We start from the raw sequence: 21,313 nt of genomic DNA, 5'->3' as shown, positions 1-21,313 counted from the left end.
ATTTCCTGATGCCTAAACTCTATGTTCCATTTACTATTCCTCATAGACCTTTTAGACATCTGCTCAGTTCACATACAAGTAATAGGAATACATCCACAGAGAGAATATTTTTAGAAAGTATATCTATACATAAGTATAAATAGGTTTCTGTACATCACTGCTATTTTGAAACATTGATCTAAAAAAGCTTAGTGACTATATTTTGTGCTAATGCCCCACTTGTCTGTCAAACTTTAGCCAACCTCTATCTTCTGAAACCCAGCCTCTATTTGGAAGTAAATGGAAAAAGCCTTGGAGCGGTAAGGAAAATAATTACCATAAAGACCATCCACTAATGCTAGAAGATTCAAAGAGCCACTTTAAGGTTCTACCCTCAAATGTATTGATTTATTTTTTGAGCTCCAAATAGAGATAATGCTTTTACTAGTTTAGCAATGAAGTTTCTTTCTTTTTAAAAGAAGATTTTATTCTTTTCTAAGTAATCTCTACACCCAGGGTGGGGCTCGAAATTACACCTCCAAGATCAAGAGTCACATGCTCTACTGACTGAGCCAGGCAGGTGCCCTAGCAATGAAGTTCCTTAATCCAGAGCAAGTGAAATGATTTAAAGGAAAGGATAACAGAGTCACTGTTCATTCAACAAATATTTTTTAAGTGCCTACTATGCTCCATTATACTGAATGCCAGAGAAACAGAGATGAAAGTGCAGAGAAGCAAACACATAATAATGTGATAAGTGCTACACTAAGGGAAGGCATAAATCCCTGTCAAGTCCCAGAATGGGCCATGCACTATTCTGTATGAGGGTGAGACGGAGATTCCCAGAGCACTAGATTCACTAGTGACATCTAGTGAGTCTTGGTGATTGGGTAGGTAAGAAAGAACCCGGTCCCTTTGGTGAACAGATGTGACTAGACAAAGAAGTAGGGCCTGGGTCTTGGGGGCTTTGTATGTTAAGGGGTTTATTGTATTTATTTTTTAAAGATTTGTTTATTTTAGAGAGCAAGTGAGGGCAAAAGCGAGAAAGAATCCCAAGCCGACTCTGCCCTGAGCACAGAGCCCGACGCACAGCTCAGTCTCATGATCCTGAGACCATGACCTGAGTGCAAAGCCAAGAATCAGAGCTTAACCAACTGGGCCACCCAGGCACCCCTGTTAAGGGGTTTAAATGGTATTTCATAGACAATGGAGACCATGGAAGCTTCTAAACTGGAAAGCGAGGCTGAAGTAAGTCTTGAATTCTAAAAGTTGCGTCTAAATATAATTGTGATGTAGCCTGGAATGAGGACCAGACACTGAGATACCAGGTAGGAGGCGGTTGTGATAATTTAGTCAAGAAATGGTAAATGCCGGGGCACCTGGCTGGCTCAGTCAGTGGAGCATGAGACTCTTGCTATCGGGGTTATGAGTTCAAGCCCCACACTGGGTGGGGATTGCTTAAAAATAAAATCTATATAAAAAAAAAAAACCCCCCACAAAAAACAGTAAGTGCTTAAACTATGGCAGTAACTTTAGAAATGGTGGGGAAGGAATTGCAAGAGACGGTAAAATAGCAGCCATGGACAGATATAGTGATCTGGTGGAGGAGGTGGGAAGAAAGGAAGACTCCAGAGCGAGTCCCAGGTTTTTTATTTGGCCGGTGGGTAAATGAGTGCTACTATATAATGAGGAGCACTGAGTGAGAAACAGACTTAAGGCAAAGATAATAGTTTAAATTTTTCATATGTAGAGTAATAGGTGACTGGGACATTCTGAAAATATCCATTAGGGAACTGGATCTACAGACTGGAGTTCAGGGCACAAGTTCAGACTGGGACAATCATAGCAGGAAGCTGGCGGCTTTGGCTAACAGCAGGAGGCAGAGTAGACAGAAGGCTTGGGGAGCAGAAATTCTGGAGACATTTAGGAAAAAACGGCCATACATGCTTCAACAGCTCCTGCGGTATTTCCTGTCCAACAGCTTAGGAAAATATGACATAATTTCCTAATCCCTTCCCTCACAAGAATGGCTTCCTACAACACCATTCTCCAAAGAATAGGCAGAGTGATATTTTAAAATGTAAATCGTGGGATGCCTGGGTGGCTCAATTGTTAAGCGTCTGCCTTCAGCTCAGGTCATGATCCCAGGATCCTGGGATCGAGCCCCACGTCGGGCTCCCTGCTCGGCGGAAAGCCTGCTTCTCCCTCTCCCACTCCCCTTGCTTGTGTTCCCTCATCTCGCTCTCTCTGTGTCAAATAAACAAAATCTTTAAAAAAACGTGTAAATCGTGTTATATCAATCCTTGCTTCTCTGACTCAAATCCAAACAATTCAGCACAGAGCAATAAAGTTCTACCTGTGATCTGGCACCTACCTGCCTATCTCTCTGATTGGATCTCCTACTAAACGACTACTAGGGTTAACACTAGGAGTTAACAGCCACTCAGCTCCTCCCTCAGGGTCTTTGTACCTGCTGTTCCCTAGGTCTGGAATGCTATTTTTCTAAGTCTTGTGAGTTGGTTCTCTCTCTTCATTCACGCCTCTTTGTTCTAAGTTTACTTCCTTGAGACTTTCCTTGGCCAATGTAATGTGTGTCCCCACTTCTAACATTCCCCATGTTCAATCTCATTACCTTGTTATGGACTTTATAGTACTGGCCATTATCTGAATATATCTTTATTTATTTACTATCTACTTTTTTGAAAATGGTGATGTATAAAGGTAAGTTTCCACATTTATTATCTTTTTCTACGTAAGCTCTATGCCCAACATGGGACTTGAATTCATGACCCCAAGATCAAGAGTCACGTACCTACTGAACCAGCCCAGCACCCTACATTTATCATTTCTTAAGGGAAGCAGAAAAAGTGGTATGGAATCCTATAGCTGAAAGTCTTGAATTCCCCTTGAGGGTTTTTATTTAGTTTGCTAGATTCTGCCAGCTACAAATGTTTGAAGTAAGTCAATAACCTGTCAAATGTTTTAAAATATTTGTTTGGTTAAGATGTTATAAAATGTAATCACTCCACAATACTCTGACCCTAGACTCACTGAGACACTATCCACTTTAACTGGTTTAGCTACATAGAATATTGCTAAACAAATGAAACAAAAGACAAGAATATAAAAAAGTCGAGAAATGCCTGAAATTAATTTGATGCCTTTAACTGGTTTTGTAATACAATTGTATAGGTGGTACCAATCTCCCTTATCCAAGCTCCTCTTCATTTCAGTGAGGGAGGCATACCTCATCAGAGGTCATGTAATTTTTTTAAAATTTATTTATTTTTTATTTTTGTTTATTTATTTGACAGAGAGAGACACAGCAAGAGAGGGAACACAAGCAGGGGGAGTGGGAGAGGGAGAACAGGCTTCCCACCGAGCAGGGAGCCCAATGCCGATGCAGGGCTTGATCCCGGGACCCTGGGACCATGACCTGAGCCGAAGGCAGACGTTTAACGACTGAGCCACCCAGGCACCCCCAGAAGTTATGTAATTTTGGGCGCCTGGGTGGCTCAGTCGTTAAGCGTCTGCCTTCAGCTCAGGTCATGGTCCCAGGGTCCTGGGATCGAGCCCCGCATCGGGCTCCCTGCTTGGCGGGAAGCCTGCTTCTCCCTCTCCCACTCCCCCTGCTTGTGTTCCCTCTCTCGCTGTGTCGCTCTCTGTCAAATAAATAAAATCTTTAAAAAAAAAAAAAAAGAAGTCATGTAATTTTAAAGGTAGGATCAAACTGTAGCAGGACTGAGTCTTCAGTGGAGCAGTTGTGTCCATATCTTCAAGTCAAATCACTGGTGGACCCAACTGCGGTGTAACCAGACTTTGGCTAATGGGAATGCTTGAAAGATGCATTATATTGAGCTCATCCAGTAAGGTTGGGAATGGAAAGGTCTTTGGATCATTGAATTTAATTCCACTAAACCTTTTAGAGTATGAGAGTCAGATTTTGGAATACCCAGATGCATAGGAAACATTTCTTTATATTGAGGATGAAATCTAATCATTTAGCTTTGGGTATGCAATACAATTAAGTGAATTGCATAATCTTGTACAAAGACCAAGAGATTGTTCTAAAATGACTCCTTTTGTTGTTGTACCTGCCAGCCTATGGAATTGTTTGTGTGGGTTTTTGTTTTTCTTTTTCCCTAATTTTCTTTTTTTTCCAGCGATAAATAACTTTTTAAACATAATGTATGTATAAATATAAAGTTTATTTAGCATAGTGTTTAGAAAAATAAGTTCACATCATTTCAGAAAACAAATAAAACACTTAATTGTCCAGGCATAAACCCCTATTACAGTACAACATACATACTTTAGATCTCTTTGGTTGGGTAATTAAGCACAGAAATGCTCTGGGACATGCTCTGTGTGCCATCACCTAACAGTGCAGTAGAGACTCTGTTACCCCACCCAATGATATACATTCTGTATAGATTTTCTCTTTGTGTAAGGCACAGTAAAACCATATTGAGTATATAACCGGTCTCCTCTAAACATACAGTACATGCAACAAAAGAACAAAAATTGAGAACCCTGAAAGCCAAGAGTCACATGCTACATAATTTTGATTAATAAAATGTACGGCGGTAATATTAAATTAACATGAAATGTATCAACTAGATACAAAATAACTCTTTTTAGTCTCTATCATCTAAGTTCTAGGAAGACTTGAAAACATCTTTTGTAAAATGTAATTCTTTTCCCCACAAATGTCCTGAATTATTTATATTTTTATGATGAGATGATCTGTCAAAAACATTGTAAAAGAATGAAGAACTTCTGGCTATGTACTAATGCACGCTTGCCTAACATGTAGCAGGGCAGGCTGCAACACATGCCCAATAATCCAACTTTTGACATGCAAAATGCAAGGGCATATACAAGGAGATTTAAGGTCAGTGTGCAATTTAACTACACATTTTTTACCTATGGCTATAATGTCTACTTGCCTTTCATAACACAAGAAAGGCACTGAAACATGTGTATGATTCAGTCTTTTTGTTACTATAAATATATATGAGCTATGAAACACTACAACACAGGTGTTCTTGCTTGATTTAGGAACAAATGCACCTTCTCTTTACATGATAAAACTGTCCTTTACTAGCTGTAACTAAGAGCTAAATGCCAAATTCTGGCAGAGTGCATAGAGAGCCTCACACCAAAAATCCCACAGCCAGCAGCAGGGGTTGGGCTTTGCAGGAAGAGTTACCCCTATTCTGATTCCTCTTTGGGGATCATTTGAGGGTCATTTGCAGCATCTTCAAGCATTGGTTTATGTAAGAGAAATTCTGCCACATGAACTCCAAGGGTCCTGAGTCTGGCCCTTGGTATTGCAAAAAACATTTGCAATTCTGTGCAAGGAGATCATGGGGTTTATCTTGTTTCATTCACATATGTATGGGCTATAAACCAACTGGCCCTTATTTTACTGAAAGAATAGGAAAGAACAATAAGTTCTCTACAATGTGCATTGATTCTTACCTGGTATATTGTGTAGCTACCTGGAGTAATTGTAGGGGTATAATTACATCATGTTGGGAGTATGAATGGGTTTCCTAGGTAAGTTTTAAGTTTTGTGCTATCTTTTCTTTTTCTTAAGAGAAAAAAAAAAGAGGAAGAACTGTGAATAAAAGAGAGGCTTATTATATTTTTGGAAGACATATGAAACTTTTCCAGTTATATATATGATATATATAACTTTTTAAACTTTCCCATCTCCCTTATTAGATCGGTATTTTAAAATAACGAACAAAAACTCTTGCTATCTGCAGCCATCAAGTGAAAAGCCATCATTTTCATGTAAACTACACTAGAGAACCATATAATTAATCTCAGTAACGTGAGGAGCACACACCTACAGGAAACAACAACAAGCTGAGTAAGTAGTGATGGAGTGGAAGAGAACTCTAAAACACCTGACTTTGTTAAAAAAAAAAGATGAAAAACTGTAATTTCAGCAGTTTAAGAACATTGACTAATTCCATAAAAAAGATGGGATTTAAGTTTTTTAGCAAAACGATGGGAAGAAGTCTTGATAGGGCTCTTTACCTATGTCTGCGAGTTCCATTTGCAATAACAAGAAAAGGTAAGTCGTCTGTGGCCCTTATTCAACATGCGCAACTGACGGGCCCTGTTGGGATCAAGAGTACACTCTTTGTTCTGAGCTTGAAGAGAGCAACACTGGTAACATCTTTATGTTCAACGACTTCAAGTCATCTCCGAAGAGATCATGTTCTCACATTTCTTGCTTTGCAGACACCAGAGACTTTACTCACTACATAAATGTATTTGCATTATTCCACTTTGTGTTCAGTCCTGATAAAAACTATAACCACAGCTCACAACATTATCAAGCAAGCTTCTCAAAGAAACCCCAAAAGATTTACTTTTAAACAAGACATGATAATATAGTGCAAATAACAGTTGTATGTCATAACGTAACAACCGATCCAAAACACTTAGAACTAAGTTTCATCAGGACAGAGTTCTGCTCAAGAGAATTTATATATTCTTTCCTTAGTTTAAAATGGTTGTTTTCATAGTCTACAGAATTCATTTTACATGGTAATCTATGATTGTTATTTTCACTGTAATGAAGAGCATCAAATATAATCAGTTGTTCATCCATTTACATCATAAACATACATAATTATATAAGTGAAACTTAAGTTCTTCAGACTTAAAGCAATTTTGTGGTGAAAATAACCCTGTTAGATAGAAAAGGGCCATCAGTGCTTTTGTTGACACTTCTGTACCTTAGTAAGAATAATTAAAAGGCCACAAGGTAAAAAGGCACATAGAATTCTATAGAAAACATATTTAAATGAATCAGAGTTGCTAAATAAAGAACAAGGATGTGAAAAGAAGTACCAAAATTCTAATATTGGGAGTTAGATCGCCTGTTTCAGTGTTATTAATATTGACCATAATAGACTGCTGATAAAAATCATTACTTTTTAAAAAATCCTACAAAAAGTAAAACTTTGTTGGAAATAACTATGTTCACTTCCTGTTCAAGCAATAAAAATAAATTAAACAGTAAGAAAACATTTTTCTTTTCAGTTCATAGTGTCTGAAGTATAAGAGAAACATATACAGCATAAATAAAAATCACTGTAATTCCTCTAATCCTGGCTTATAGGACTAATATATTTACACTCATACCGAAGTTTATTTCAGAGTTTTTAGTGGAGTTGCAAACTTTCTCAGCCCCACTGGACTATTAGCAAGCACATTTGGAAATGTGTAGAGACAAACCAAGACTTTCACAAAAATATTGAAAAATAGAAATGCATATATTCAAAAACAAACCCTTAGAATAGTGCAGAGTACCATTTATGCTTCTTGACCTCATCAATGCCCAAGGAGTTAAAGTAAACAAAAATAACTGTATTGTTTCTAATGCCAATGTCAGGTGTATACAGTTTAAATTTAAAGAACTATAGAGTTCCATTTGACCTTAGAATTACATTAAGTCAACCAAATGATACACTTTGACTTGATATATTTCATCTTGTTCCTTTGTCTCCATCTATTTAAAAGAGAACATATGTGAACAAAAAAGCTGCAGCAATGCAGTTCTATTCCTGTATATTTAACTGTGATCTTCATGCAGATCAATCCAGTCTCTTGAATTCATTTACTCACAAAACTAGTGTTTCCCTGTAAGTGGGAAAATGCTTTATGTCCTCAGGGCTTCGTGAAAAGATCTGCCTTGCTGATGCCAGAAAAAAGAGAGAGAGGGAACTCAAGTTTATAAGTCTTGCATATCTTCATCCAATTCGACAGTTTGGAGCTTGGCAAGCTCTTTTTTGTCTGTTTCCAGGTCTTCACAGACAGTCTCGACCATGCCTTCTAGGACATACTTGGATTTTGAGTCCAGCATCATTAAGTTGCCTGTGGCTTTGCCCTCAGAATTTGTTAAGAAATTTTCTTTTATGTTAGCTACTGATTGCAGAACCAAACGATGTTCTCTGACAAAATCCTGGTGTACTGCTGGGGAAGGGTGACCCACCTGGTCTTCAGCGGTAGGAACAATTTCCCCAAGGGCAGCCTGGGTCATGGGGACTGACAACAGATCTTGACCAGCAATAAGGGAACAGTTCTGAAGAGTTGCATAGTTGGTGTTGCTGACAGATGTCACAGTAGATTTGCTTGCCACAGGTGCAGACATTGGCTGGCTATCAGCAATGTCAGGGTTTAGCTCGGTGGGATTTAGTAAGGTAGGGGGAGTCAGGGAAAAATTGTGAGTTGGGGATACATTAACTAATGAGGAGGCCAGTGGATGGAGGCCACTCCCCGAGATATTTTCAGAAGACAGGTTTGCATTTATTTGTGCATTCTGATTGACAGGCATCAACTGAGAAAATACCAGGCTCCTCTCCAAGCCCTCCTGTTTAACAGATCCTATAGTCTGGCCTGAATTAGGAACAGTGTATACCACTGCACTGGGAGCAAGAGAGCTCAAGAAAACCTTTCCTTGCTGGACTGTGGTGGACTCACTTGTAAATGTGCTCCCATCTGAAGTGCTTGAATTTACTGAAATATTACCTAAAAAAAATAAAGTACAGATTATCATTGATAGAACCAATAAGGAAAGGAAAAAAAGATACTTTTTTACACACATGATTTTTCTCAGGTTCAGTAGAATCACCATCAGCACTTAAAACTACAGATTCCCAGGCTCTCCTCCTGAGAATCTGACTCAGTAAGTCCTAGAACAGGTGTATTTTAAACTCCCAAGTAAGTCTGATGACACAATGGAAGTGAGAACTACTGGTTTAGAAACGAAGTGTGAGAAAACCTTTTTTTCCAGGTTCTAATTTCAGTCAAGTTTCTGGTTCATTATTACCAACTCGATTTCTCTCAGTCAGTTGATAGTTGTGGCTAGCTCTGCCAGTTAGAACTAGAAAACACAAATGCAAAACAAAATGCCTTTGTTCAGGACAAGTTCAGTAACCGACATAAATGGATATGTAGAAAATCCCCATAAAATGAGGTGCCCTGGGGCCTGAAGTTAACCATATAAACCTGTACAGACAAGTTTCAAACTTTCACCAAACTAACCATAAAGTAATGTCAACAAAATATTCAATAGTTTTTTCTTTTGTTGTGCCAGTTCTGAATTTTCAGGGTTGCCATGATAGGAAGAATTAATGATAATAATAAAATGTACTTCTAAAATTACAGATTAACGTAAATAACTAGAGCTAATGCTTCTTTAAAAGGTTTGTATTTTGAGGCTCTCACTATAATGGTCTACAGAGACCAGCAGTAGAAAAAGAAACCTAAGTGGAAAGCTGAGAAGTTGTTCAAAATCAGGTAACTCAGACAATGGTGATGAATTAGACCCTTCCCCTCACTCCTACTATTGAGTAAAACCCTTTTCTTTTTGAGTCTTTACATAGGCACAGTAAAATGATGGTAATTATCCTGCCACTGAAAGGTGGACCTGAGGGAATTTTGTGACAGACTTACTCAGATGGGTTGTTTACCCTAATCTTGAATTAGATGTTCAGCAAACTATTATTTTGAGAAAACAGCTCAATATTAAAGGTAATTCACCTAAAACATTTCCCTTCTTGAATTAGAATAACTGTGATTCTGGTACCACGTATATTGATAAATAAATGTCATAGGGCTGTTTATATGTCTCCCAAACACTTTTTAAGCACCTTCAGTGCAAAGGAATGTCTTTAAATGAAAAAAAAAAAAAAGAAAGAAAACACTGTATTTAAGCTTTTGAAAAAATTTAACCACTAGAAAGTATTCTTCATGGAAATACTGGTGTTAATAAAAACATTTCTATGTATGTTTGGGCTCTTCCCTAACACAAATGTTTGTTCCAGGCCAAACAGATGAAAAGGCTTTTACTTGACTTCAACTTAAGTATGCTTTAAAATTCTTGTTGGCTGCTAAACTGTAGCAAAATCATCTGAAATATTTATTTTGCTATGTGTTATATATTCGTGAAACTATTTGCCTGTGTATATGCGAACAAAACAATGAGTTATTTTTTCAGAGAACCATAAATAATATGTCAGGACATTTTCCCCAACCGCTATTGAATATAAATAAAATAATATTTTTGAATGTGTAGAAATTATAACATATATGAATGAAGGAGGAAAAGCAGATGTGATCCAAAACTTGATATTCCATGTTTCCATATAAATACTAACTATTGAAAGATAATCTACCTTGTCTACACATTCAGTAACCGTTTTTGAGAAAGCCTGAATCCCCAAATGCTTTATTGAGAACTGCAGTCCATAATTACTATAAAGGAACGTTGCTTCCTGGACCCATCTGGTTAAACTTACGCCTTTAATGCACCCAGTCTAAGGATTGACAGCTCTGTTATTTGATCTTAGTTATTTTAACTGAAAATGCTATTCTTATTCATATTAAATGTCCCATTTTAGAAAAATTAGCTATGGGGCACCTGGGTGGCTCAGTTGGTTAAGCAACTGCCTTCAGCTCAGGTCATGATCCTGGAGTCCCTGGATGGAGTCCCGTATCGGGCTCCCTGCCCAGCAGGGAGTCTGCTTCTCTCTTGGACCCTCCCCCCTCTCGTGCTCTCTCTCTCTCTCAAATAAATAAAAAATCTTAAAAAAATTAGCTATTAGTTTATAATACTTTTCTATGGTAGCATATTTCTAGATTACATGTGAAAACTATTTCTGCTTTTCTTCTCCCCCAGTGTACATACCAGACTTTTTGCTCAAATCTGTTGTCTTTAAAATGTTATCTACTGTTTGGAAATTTCCTAAGGAGAGAAAAGGGGTTAGATCCACATTAAATTATTATAAAATGAAGCACTTTGACTTTCCTTGTAGTTTCCATATTTTTGCCTTAGGTTGGATAAGGACTTAACTTAATCCTTTCCAGAACTTGGAACAATGAAGAAATACATGGTGTGCTGCCGGAGTTTTGTGTTTTACTACTCTTTTACCTGAGAACTGATTTTACAGAATGAAATGTACTCAACAACATTTTTTCTATTAATGCTTCCTATAAACTGAAGTAGATCATAGTTGTGGAAGCAAAAAAAGTTGTGCATAAATGGATATTTTTTTGATAAAGCCATTTTACAGGAAACTGATCTTTAAGGCAAACAATGACTTAATTTTGGCTTCGTAGAAATCTGGACATTCAGATTTGCTTACAGGAAGGCAAAGAGGCGTTGACACCCCCTACTCCTAATTTTAAGGGGCTATTCCATCTCCACTGCCATTCTGACTATTCCTGTTTCTATATACAAAAAATGACACTGAGCCATCAGACTTGCTTAAAGTCAGTGAAGACGTGGCCTATCAGCCTCAGGCTTCCCAGATTTCAGATCAGTGTTTGCTTTAGCATTATTGCCTTTAGTAAAGGCACAAACATATACAATAAGGCTTACGGTTGCCTTCCTAAACAAACCCAGACATTTAGGGGGCTGGGTACACATGCAGAACCACAGACACCCAGTCACATATTCCTCTGGTTTTCCTTTAGGTCTGTTAGTTTTAATTATAGGAGGAACGTGAATCAAACACAACTGATCCAGTCTTTTTAGCCTGCCCTTCTAAAATACTCCTTGGTCAAACAGAAAATGCTTAGGTAAAGTGTACACATTCGTACCAACTGCCTTGACTAATTTTGTGTTCTTAGCAATCTTATTAATTTTTAATCTTAAAATGTCAAGCAATGGGTTATTTTGTAAGCACCAACTGACTTATCATATTTCTATAATTGTAGAACTGGCAAGATTTGCTAAGACCTGTATTTTTCCATTCAGTCGTTAGGAAAATAAGAGCCCATGTCCATGATGCCAGGGAACCAAACGAGCTGGATCTTACACGGGTGTCGTGAAGGAGGAGAGACAAATCAAGGCTATTCTGCAGCTGTGGCAGCCAACGAGGTACCTGAACGGTAACATCAATCTATAGCTCTCACCAAATGCGTCATTTACAGCGGCTGGCTAAAACATTCACTGGTGCGTGACGGTGCCGAATGAGACTTTTACCTTGTGAAGCTGCTACAGAAACAGAAGGCAGCTGCAGTGGAGAGAATCCAATGCTCCCATTAAGGAACTGGCTGTTTGTTCCGGAATTGGGGATCTGGACAATGCCATACTGGTTAATTTGCACTGGTGTAGTAAAAGTCACCACAGAGCCTCCATCCTGGGAAGCCACCGTCTGAATGCCTTCTCTTTTTACCTCAGTGCTGGGTATCAGCCCTGGGAATGACACGGGGACACTGGAGCTGTAGGAAGTGGTGGCTGCCGGGTTAGCTGAAGAACTCTGGAGGACTTTGAATTCCTTCACATCCTGGGAGGTAGACCCCAGTATGTCACTCATGGGTATACCATTGCTCACAATGTTTGATGCCATTTTTGGTGGGTTCAACGACACTGTCTGTGTGTTTCCCACATTTAATCCATTAAGGATGACTCCATTGGGTCCCTGAATGAAAGAATTACCATTAAGAAAGACAGGTGAAGTACTTGCAGGCACCAAGCTTCCATTCAACAAAACTCCAGAAGAGCTTAATGAGATCTTAGCATTTCCAATTTGTTGCATATATACGGGCTCCATGTGACTGGAAAGGCTGAGGTTAGTGACACTATCCGATGAACCGGAGAGTGGATGAGGAGACAAGTCCTCATGGCCCTTGCTGGATTCATCTTCAGTGCTGGGATTGCCATCTGACTCACTGCAGAGAGGGGGAAAACCAAGACATTCAGAAGGTCAGAGGGACAACATTCTACATAGTGCCATTTGTTTAGAAATCCAGGCTCTAACCCCATTAAAGTCAGTATTTAAGGAAAGCAGAGCAGGAAGTTTTTAGTCCTGTTTAAGCTATGAGAACTTTCAGCAGATTCTGACCATCCAGAGAATGTGGGAAGATAAACTCTCCTATCCCAATCATTTTACCAATAATAAATCCAGGCAAAGTCCAGAGATCTGGAAGAGGTAAATTCAGCTAATAGGATTTACTATGAGAATTGTATATACATTTTTATAGCATTGAAGTTATTCCTTCCTGTTATATACGCTGCTACCTATGCTGCAGAAAAAACTCCCTAGATGAGGTAGTCAGTCTTTCCTGTTTAGGAACTCCTTCCCCTCCCCTCAAAACCAATTCAGATTAGTGTGATCTTGGAGGTAAATGAAACTGCCAAAGGAGCAGGAGGTGGGAAGTGTTCAGTTTTGTTTGCCAGTTAGTTAACAAGAGATCATTTTCTCACCTGCTCCCAAACTTCTACTCCACCAGACTGACAACTCTCTCATTCAACAAAGTGGCTGTCCTTGATGTAGGAAAGGCACTTTCAACCCAAGAACTGTTATGTGCAGTCGCCTTTGAATCCAAAAGAAGCCATAGGGGCCTATTTAACATACACCATCCAGTGCCCTGGTGAGGTGGGAGGGAAAGGGTGTGGGTCACTCAGCAGCCTTGTAACCATCAGACCCCTTCCCCAGCACCCTCATTCCTTCTGCTCCAGACGGGGACTGTGTTCCTCAGCTTCCCAACTTTGGGGGAAATACCAAATCCGGGGAGGGGTAGTGGTGGGATTTCCCATTTGGTCTGAGGCTGGGCGGGGGAGAAAGGGGCAGTTAGTTGGCAGTTTGGAAGCGTGGTGTGACTTGGCCCCGGTAGAAGATGCACGTCCCTTGCAGTGCCCGGCGGTCGGTTCGCTTTCATGCGGAGGGGAGGGGATTACCCGGGCTTTGGGCTGCGGGGCCAGGAGCGCAGAAAGCGCTTTGATTTACGAGCTGAGGCTGAGCCGCCGTCGCCGTCTGCGAGGGTGACTCACCGGGGGTGCGGGTGGGAGGTAGATCCGGAGAGGGGCCTAAACCAGGCAACTGGGCCGGGGCAGGGGGTGTGGAGTTGAGGCGGGGGGGTACGCAAAGCCGGCAGAGTGTGGCTGGGGAGACGGGGAACGCGCCCAGCCGGGGAGTGGAGGCTGCAGGGCAGCTGGCCTGCGCGCCACGCCCGCTCCCCACCCCCTGCCTCTGGCCTCAGGGATTCCGACGGAGCTCCGAGCGACGGGATCCGCTGCCACAAGCTGGCGCGGGGTGACCGACGGGCCTCCTCTGGGTCTCCCCGCAGGTCTGCGGAAGGATGCACGCAGGTCGCAGTGCGCGTTTTGTTTTGGTAACCGCGAGGCCCGGTCGGACACAGCGCCTCCCTCCCTGCCTTGGGCGAGGAGCGCGGGAGCCGTCGGGCCCCGGCAGGGGCGCAGGGGCAGGAGCTGCAAGGGCGGACCGCGGCGGACTCTGGAATGCGCCGGGCGATCGCCTTCGCTCGGACCGGACGGGGTCCCTGGCGCCCAAGTTCCTTCCCTGGGCAGAACCTTCGAAGTGCTTTGGGTTCTTTCTGTCCTATGCCCGCGTGGCTGGAGACACCATCTCTTTAGGCGACCTTCTCCATAGCTCGCTCAACAATAAACCAAATACACCCTCCAGGTGTCTGACTCGAAAGGACGCACAAAAGAGGTGGAAAACTGGACATTTTCTACCAGTTGGGGCCCAAAACTCTGCCAGTCAAAAAGTTCAAACCCGCCAGGGTGGGCACTCTGGGAGGTGTGGAGCTGATAGCGTCCCCACCCCCAACTGCTGTCCCAGGAGGGAGCCAGGCAGGGTTCGGAGGCCAAGGAAGCAAGCCCCGCAGCCCCACTGCCCTGGCGGCGCTGAAACCCGATCCGAAGGAGCTCAGAATCAGGTTTCAAAACACGGCAGAGCCCAGCCGCACGAACACCCCACGTTGCCGCGGCCGCGAAGGGAACCACAGCGCGCAGGGTGAATGATTAACTCTGTCACATAAAACCTCGACGTCCCCAACCCCCCTTCTGAAACGCTAGCCCCCACCAACACCCTCATCCCTCCAGAGCGGCCAAGGCGACCTCCAGCGCAGGTTGGGGCGGGAGGGGAGGGCAGCCGAATCCGGGGGGAGGGGGTCTAGGAGCGCGTGCACGCGCCGGGCCGGTGTGACCCGCTGGAGGTGCAGACCCCGGCCCGCGCTGGCAACCTCCGTGGGCCTCGGGCGGCAACCAGAGCTCCCTTTCCGGCGCCTACACACGCTCCTGCGCCCCGCCAGAACCCGAGAGAGAGTGGCAACTTCAAAGCCAGCGTGATGGGGGTGGGAAACTGGGCGGCAGTGACCAGCCGAGGTGGGGGCGGGGACTGAGACCTAGGCGGGCGACGAGAAACTTCTGGGGGGAGGAGGGGGAGGGTAAGGAGGGAGGTTCCCCCGCCTCTCGCCACCGCCGCCCCCCCATCCCCCGGTCGGGGAGAGGTGGGGGGCGGGGAGAGGTGGGCAGCCGGACCAGGCTGGTGGGGAAGGTAAGCGCCATGTTTGCGAGCACTTGGAGGAAAAGAAAGCTGGGAAGGGGGTGGGGGAGAGGAAGGGGGAGGAGGAGGAAAGTTGGCGCTCACCTTTTGGACTGGGTCTCGGAGGGGTTCCGATCGCGCTGCCGGCGGTTCTTGAACCAGTTGCTGACCTGGGTGAGGGAGAGGCCGGTGATCTTGGCCAGGTGCCGCTTCTCGGCGGGCGAAGGGTAGCGATTCTGCTTGTAGAGCTCCTTGAGCGCGTTGCGCGACTTCTCCTTGAAACAATACACCGTCTCCTCGCCGTCCCAGATGGTGCGGGGCAGGGGGAATTTCCTGCGCAGCCGGTACTTGTCCACGGCGCCCAGTGGCCGGCCGCGGGCTCGCTCGGCCTCGGTGTAGCGCGCCTTGTACCAGAGCTGCTGCAGCAGCGGGTGGTTGGCCGACTCGAAGCTGTGGCTCTCGAGGATGCTGTAGAGCTCGGGGTAGATGCCCTGGTGGAAGGCCACCAGCGCCCGCGCCTTCAGCAGGCTCTCGTTGCCACGTAGCAGGTCGCTCTGGGGCAGGGACCACAGGAACCGGGCCAGGCGGTCCAGGTTGCCCCCCTGCTGCAGCGCCTCGCACACGCAGGCGACATGGTCGGGCGAGAAGGCCAGTGGGGTCTGCGCGGCGGCAGCGGCGGCCGCGGCGGCCGCGGCGTGGTGGTGCCTGCCCAGAAGTTCCGAGTGGAGTTGTACCTGATCCGCCGCCGCTGCCGCCACTGCCCCTTCCTCTCCGCTCACCCCTGCGGCGGCGGCCGTGGCGTCCCCCGGCTCCAGGGGGAAAGGGGCTGGAGCCGGGGGGCTCAGCCCCGCCGCCGCGCCCCCCGCCACATCTCGGGGCGCCTCCTGCCCTTCCGAGGCGCTTTCCATCCCATTCTCCTGCTTGATGTCCGCCGCACTTGCAATCTGCCCGGTGGGGGAGGAAGAGGACATTTTTTGTTGTTTATTTTCCTCCCTCCCTCACTCCCTCGCACTCTTTTCCTCTTTCTTTCCCCCTCTCTTACTCCTCCTTCTTCGTCTCCCTCCCTCCTCCCCCCCTCCGGAAAGCCCACTCCCTCCCTCCCGGTTTCGGCTGGATCTGGCCGATCAGGTTTCCCCCCGGCCACGCAGTCACCATTAAGATAGCTGCTAGAGCAAAGTAGTGTAAAAGGATAGCTGCTTTCTGCCGTTCCCCCAACGTGACTCCTCGGGTTGCTGCATACTATATGGCACTGGCGGCCGGGCCGGCCCGGCCGCGCCACCTCATTGGCTATTTCACATTCAGAGGGAGGAGGAGACACGGTTTCTATCCCTGTCGATCACCCGCCTCCCACTCCACCCCTTGCCTTTCCCTCTCCCCCTGACCCCCAGGCACCTATACCTGAAGGGAAACACCGACATTCTTTTTAGGCCAGGCTCCTGGGCGGGAAATTACCTAATGTGGCCTGAAAACTGGACAACAGGCCCTTTCAAAGAGAGTCCCTAGGATGCCAGCGGGGATATTAATTGTGTGGCCTTAAGGTCCGGATGCTAAAGTCTTAACAAAGAGACCACCGTCAAGCATCCAGATTCCAAAATTTCGAAGATGATTCAGAAGCTTCTCTATTTTGCTATTCCCCTTTACCTCCCTTTCCAAGATGTCTTTATCAAGGATTTTGTACTCAAAAGGGTTCAGAATAGAATGTCACTAGGGAATGTTCCGAGGGGAAAACACTTATGGTAAATTAAAAAGGGGAAGATACTTGAATATCTTAAAATAATAAACGTGCAAAAGAGCCCACTGAAAAGACAAAAACAAGAAATCCCTAAAAGGCATTGAACCTTCACTCACCTGGAGGTCTGGCAACACAACAAAGTTGAACAGGGTGCAACTAAGCATACAGAGTCTTTAATCAATGTGTTTATCTCAGTGAATAGGGTGGAAGAGATCTAAGCTTTAGATTATAATAAAGTATGAAAATTTAAGTGTTCGGTATGGACATTTTTTTATGTAAGTGTATGACTAGTTCTCTGGAGGTGATATTCTTGGTAGAAACACCATTTCCAAGTGCAGGTGTCTTCCATGAGATCAATGTGGGATCAGCAGCCCTTTCAGCAGCATAGACAGATGGAAGACTGCCCTCTGGTTTGAGGTGAAATGCCTGGGGGTGGAGTCTGCTACTGTTTGCAGTCATGTCTCTTTCATAGTTCGCATGAGGTCTTAACTCCAAAAAGGATGAACCCATCTCTGCTTCTCTGATTTCTGTGGGTCAGTTAGGTCCACCTGCTGGTATTCTTTCTCAAAATCCAACATTTTAATGACATCATCTCTAACGTCATCCTTCAAGGTGGCTTTGTGTTGTTTCTGCTTCCCAGTTACCCCCTATTGCAGCATATTATAAAGCAGCTGTTTAGGTTACCTGCTGTCATGATCAACTTGGTGAGATTTTCTTTTTGGTGGACAGGCTCATTTCATTGCTGGCCAACCAAGATGTCATTTGATTTTGGACTTGCTTTTGTACTGTCCTAATGAAGCCAGCACTGAAATCTCTGGCAGATTTAAAATTCATAGTCATAGAAAAGACCACAGGCCAACACCTCATTGGAAATATGCATCTAGGTATCCAGCTTTAGGACAATATCTGAGATTCATAACTTCCTTGAATTAAAAAAAATATACTCTTTATTTTAGAATAATTTTGACTTACAGAAAAGTCACAAAAAGTCGAGTTCCCACCTACTCTTTACCTAGTTTTCCCTAATGTTGACATTTTACATTACAATGATACATTTGTCCAAACAAGTTAACACTGATGCAATGTTATTAACTAAACTGTTGACTTTATTTGGATTCACCAGTTTTTCCATTGATGTCTGTCTTCTATTTCATAATCCATTCCAGAATATGACATTGCATTTCATTCATTGAATTTTTAAAGCATATTTATCAGAGCAAAGTAGATAGGAGGTAGTGTGGTTTAGTGGAAAAAATGTGGACTTGGGGATCAGCTAGCTAGTAGTCTTAATCCTAGCTCTGCCATTTATTAGCCACTTGACCATAAAAGGTGGAAAGGATTGTTGTGAGGATTAAATGAGATAAGGTGTGCCAAAAAGGACCTGGCAGGCAATTAATCTTTGTTAAATGTTTGTTATCTTCCTCCTGATAGTGCAAAGTAGGAAACTTTTCAGTTGCATATATCTAATGAAAACTCATTTGGCTATATTATAGGGCAATCCAAGTTCAGGTCATAGGACTCTTCTTCAGGCTTATTATCAATTAAATATAGTGCGTTTATTTGGAAAACCATATATTGGGTTTCTGCATGTCTTCTGAGCATGTCTTTTGCCTCCAGAGCACCAAGTTCAACAAATCATATAGAAGCAGCAGTGGCCTTTTATGAATTTGCCCCCTATAGCTACAGTGGTGTTGTATATAGCTCCAGGAGGAGATTCCTGTAGAACCAGAAGTGAAATGCAACACCCAGCTCTGGATTCCTTTAGCAGGCTGAGCCTCAGGCTCATTCTGGCAGCAATTCAAAGTGGGACCGAAAGTTCTCCACTTAAACTGGGTCAGCTCCTTTGGAATGGAACACCAGACTTGAGGGTCTGTGGAGTTAATCTCAGAGCACTGATTTACAAATGATTTGTAAAATTGTTGAATACTTGGGGCGCCTGGGTGGCTCAGTCGTTAAGTGTCTGCCTTCGGCTCAGGTCATGATCCCAGAGTCCTGGAATCGAGCCCCGCATCGAGCCCCGCATCGAGCCCCGCATCTGCAGGAAGCCTGCTTCTCCCTCACCTACACCCCCTGCTTGTGTTCCCTCTCTCTGTGTCTCTCTCTGTCAAATAATAAATAAAATCTTTAAAAAATAAAAATAAAAAAAATAAAATTGTTGAATACTTCTACTTCCTATGTCTGCCGTGCTGTAAACACTTGAGTCTGCTGTCCTGATACGTAGTCTAAAGTGGTGTTGTGATTTGGGAAAACAGAGTTGAGGCTGGGATTGTGTGAGGGTGAAAAACAACCTGCTAGTTTCTGGATCTTTTCCTTCCTGCCTGAAGATAGTGATAAGCGTATATGGAAATCTTTTGCCATTTTAGTGTATTGGAAAAAATCTGGCTCGGCACACGTTTTTACTCTTTGCTTGAATGTATTTAACGGTGTTGACCACCAAGAGGAGAGATGTCCTTTTTCAAGGCTGACTTTGGCTCCCTTGATAGGGAAATAGAGGGAAGGCCTATATTACTGTATGTTGGTGGGTTCTTTCCATTTCAGAAGCTCATGTACTGGTACTGTTAAGAAGTTAGGTTGTAAAGTAATCTCCCAGGTAGAGGGGGGTGTTCTACTGTTACTTAGTGACCAACGGTTGATGATACGTAGTCAATGTTTCTGAAGGATCATTCATTTGCCAAATATTTACTGAGTCCTGCTTAAGTACAAGGTATTCCATTAGGTACCGGATGATAGCAAGATGAATATTTTGGGGTCTCTGACCCTGAGGAGCTTAAAATCTGGTGGGAGAGATAAAACACATCCATTAGGAAATACAATAGAGGGGATGGGAGTAGGCATCTTGGGGACAGATTATGAAGGTCTTGGAATGGAATGCTCAGCTTGCTGTGGTGTGGAGCACAGTAGTGGTCTGTGTCCACAGTAGTCTGTGTGTAATATCATAGCCACAGTTGATTGGTACAGGGATGGACACTTCCCCCAAAGCAAAACATTCAGAATCCTTTTCGGGGGTTTTTCAAATTTTAATGAAGAAAAAATTTAAGACTGGTAGAGGGAGCCTTGGATGTAATGCTTGGGAGTTCTCAGTAACCAAGCTATCTGCCTGTGGAGAATGCCGATGAGCAGTAGGTAGGAGGGAAGGTGACCTAGTGAGTCTCATGGATGATAGTGGAGGGAGAAGATCCTGATCTTCTAATTCTAATCATCTCCCGGGCGTAGCAGCACTCTTGCCTTTTTGTAGTGATACGGATTTCCCTAGAAGCCAGAAACCCCCTTGAACTGGACTCAGCAAAAATGTGAATTTATTGGAATCCGATACCAAACAAGGTGAAAAGCTGGAATGCAACTGGTTGGACTTAAAAGACCTGTTGTCCCATGTCACTTGCCTCTTCTCTCTAGTCAAGTTAGTTTTTGTCTTTCACAGGGCTTTCCCCAGAAAGTTGGAACCAGGGCTCCTAGTAGTTCTCAGTTCACATTTTCTAGCTTCATTAAAGGGGTTCTACTGCTTTTCTTTTACTGCCAATTTGAAAAATTCTAGGGAAGATCTCTGATTGGTCCAGTAAGGGTTGTATATCAACCCCTAGGCCAGAGGGCCAGGATTGTGTTTGGCAAGCCCATTAGAACCACAGAAGCCTGTGGGGGAGGAGTTGCTTTCCATAAGAAGGGGAAGGATGCTATCTTTAGACAAGGGACAAAACAATAAATGTCCCCTAAAGATGAGGAAAGCCCAGTCTGGGTCCATAGCCTGGGGGCTAGGAAACGAGGGTCTGCATTGGAGAAACATTGCCCCTGGGAGATAGAATCTACAGACAGGGGAATGCTAGAAGATGAGCAGATTTGGGAAGAGAAATAATGGGCCAGTTGGGATGCTGCTGTTTTAAGAAATGTAGGAAACCTGATAGTTTGGTGTTTTTTTTTGTTTTTTTTTTGTTTTTTTTTACAAAGGCTGAGGTTCCATTTGAATCAGAAGTCAGGTGCTGTTTGGGCTTTCTTCTTCAAAGCTTTCTGATCATTCTATCTTAGTGAACCCCACGAGTAATAATGGTATGCATTTCAGGGTTTCTTTTATGTACAAAGCATTGTAGTAGGGCCACATGTCACGTAATTTAATAATTGCAGCAACCCCATGAAGTGTATTACGTGGAGGAAAGTAACTGAGGTAAGGAGGATAAGAAATTTGGCTCAAAAACAGGTCTGTCTGATTTAAGAGGAGTCCAGGTTCTTCCCATTACATTGCCTATTTTAGATACTACTACTGACAGTAATACTTATAGTACTGTTAACAGTG

At 43.5% G+C, this 21,313-nt stretch overlaps 1 protein-coding gene across 2 annotated transcripts; it reads right to left on the bottom strand.

Moving 5' to 3' along the window:
• Window positions 1-7,735: 7,735 nt before the first annotated feature.
• On the bottom strand, window positions 7,736-16,270 carry SIX4 (SIX homeobox 4). Of its 2 annotated transcripts, XM_088025033.1 has the most exons (4): window positions 15,405-16,270; window positions 11,993-12,681; window positions 10,694-10,750; window positions 7,736-8,532 (listed from the first exon to the last, which is right to left on the bottom strand). In XM_088025033.1, the coding sequence occupies exons 1-4, from the start codon at window positions 16,268-16,270 to the stop codon at window positions 7,736-7,738; spliced, it is 2,409 nt and encodes an 802-aa protein (XP_087881159.1). The 2 variants fall into 2 exon arrangements, with proteins under 2 accessions (XP_087881159.1, XP_027964865.1); XM_028109064.1 differs by lacking the exon at window positions 10,694-10,750.
• Between the last annotated feature and the right edge of the window lie 5,043 nt (window positions 16,271-21,313).

Source organism: Eumetopias jubatus, unplaced genomic scaffold (genome assembly GCF_037043125.1).
Source record: "Eumetopias jubatus isolate StellerSeaLion01/CBP00866 unplaced genomic scaffold, mEumJub1_p1.0 scaffold_7, whole genome shotgun sequence".
Lineage (NCBI taxonomy): Eukaryota > Metazoa > Chordata > Mammalia > Carnivora > Otariidae > Eumetopias > Eumetopias jubatus.
Note: the sequence above shows the minus strand (reverse complement) of the source record. Positions and strands in the feature narration are given on the sequence as shown.

What these genes read in the sequence shown, in the direction of transcription:
- SIX4 (XM_088025033.1), bottom strand. Translation starts at nt 16,270, where the DNA reads ATGTCCTCTTCCTCCCCCACCGGGCAGATTGCAAGTGCGGCGGACATC. An exon ending in TCCGAGACCCAGTCCAAAAG is followed by an intron (nt 12,682 to 15,404) that starts GTGAGCGCCAAC and finishes CCCTCTCTGCAG; the next exon opens with TGAGTCAGATGGCAATCCCA. An exon ending in AGATTTGAGCAAAAAGTCTG is followed by an intron (nt 8,533 to 10,693) that starts GTATGTACACTG and finishes TATTTTTTTTAG; the next exon opens with GTAATATTTCAGTAAATTCA.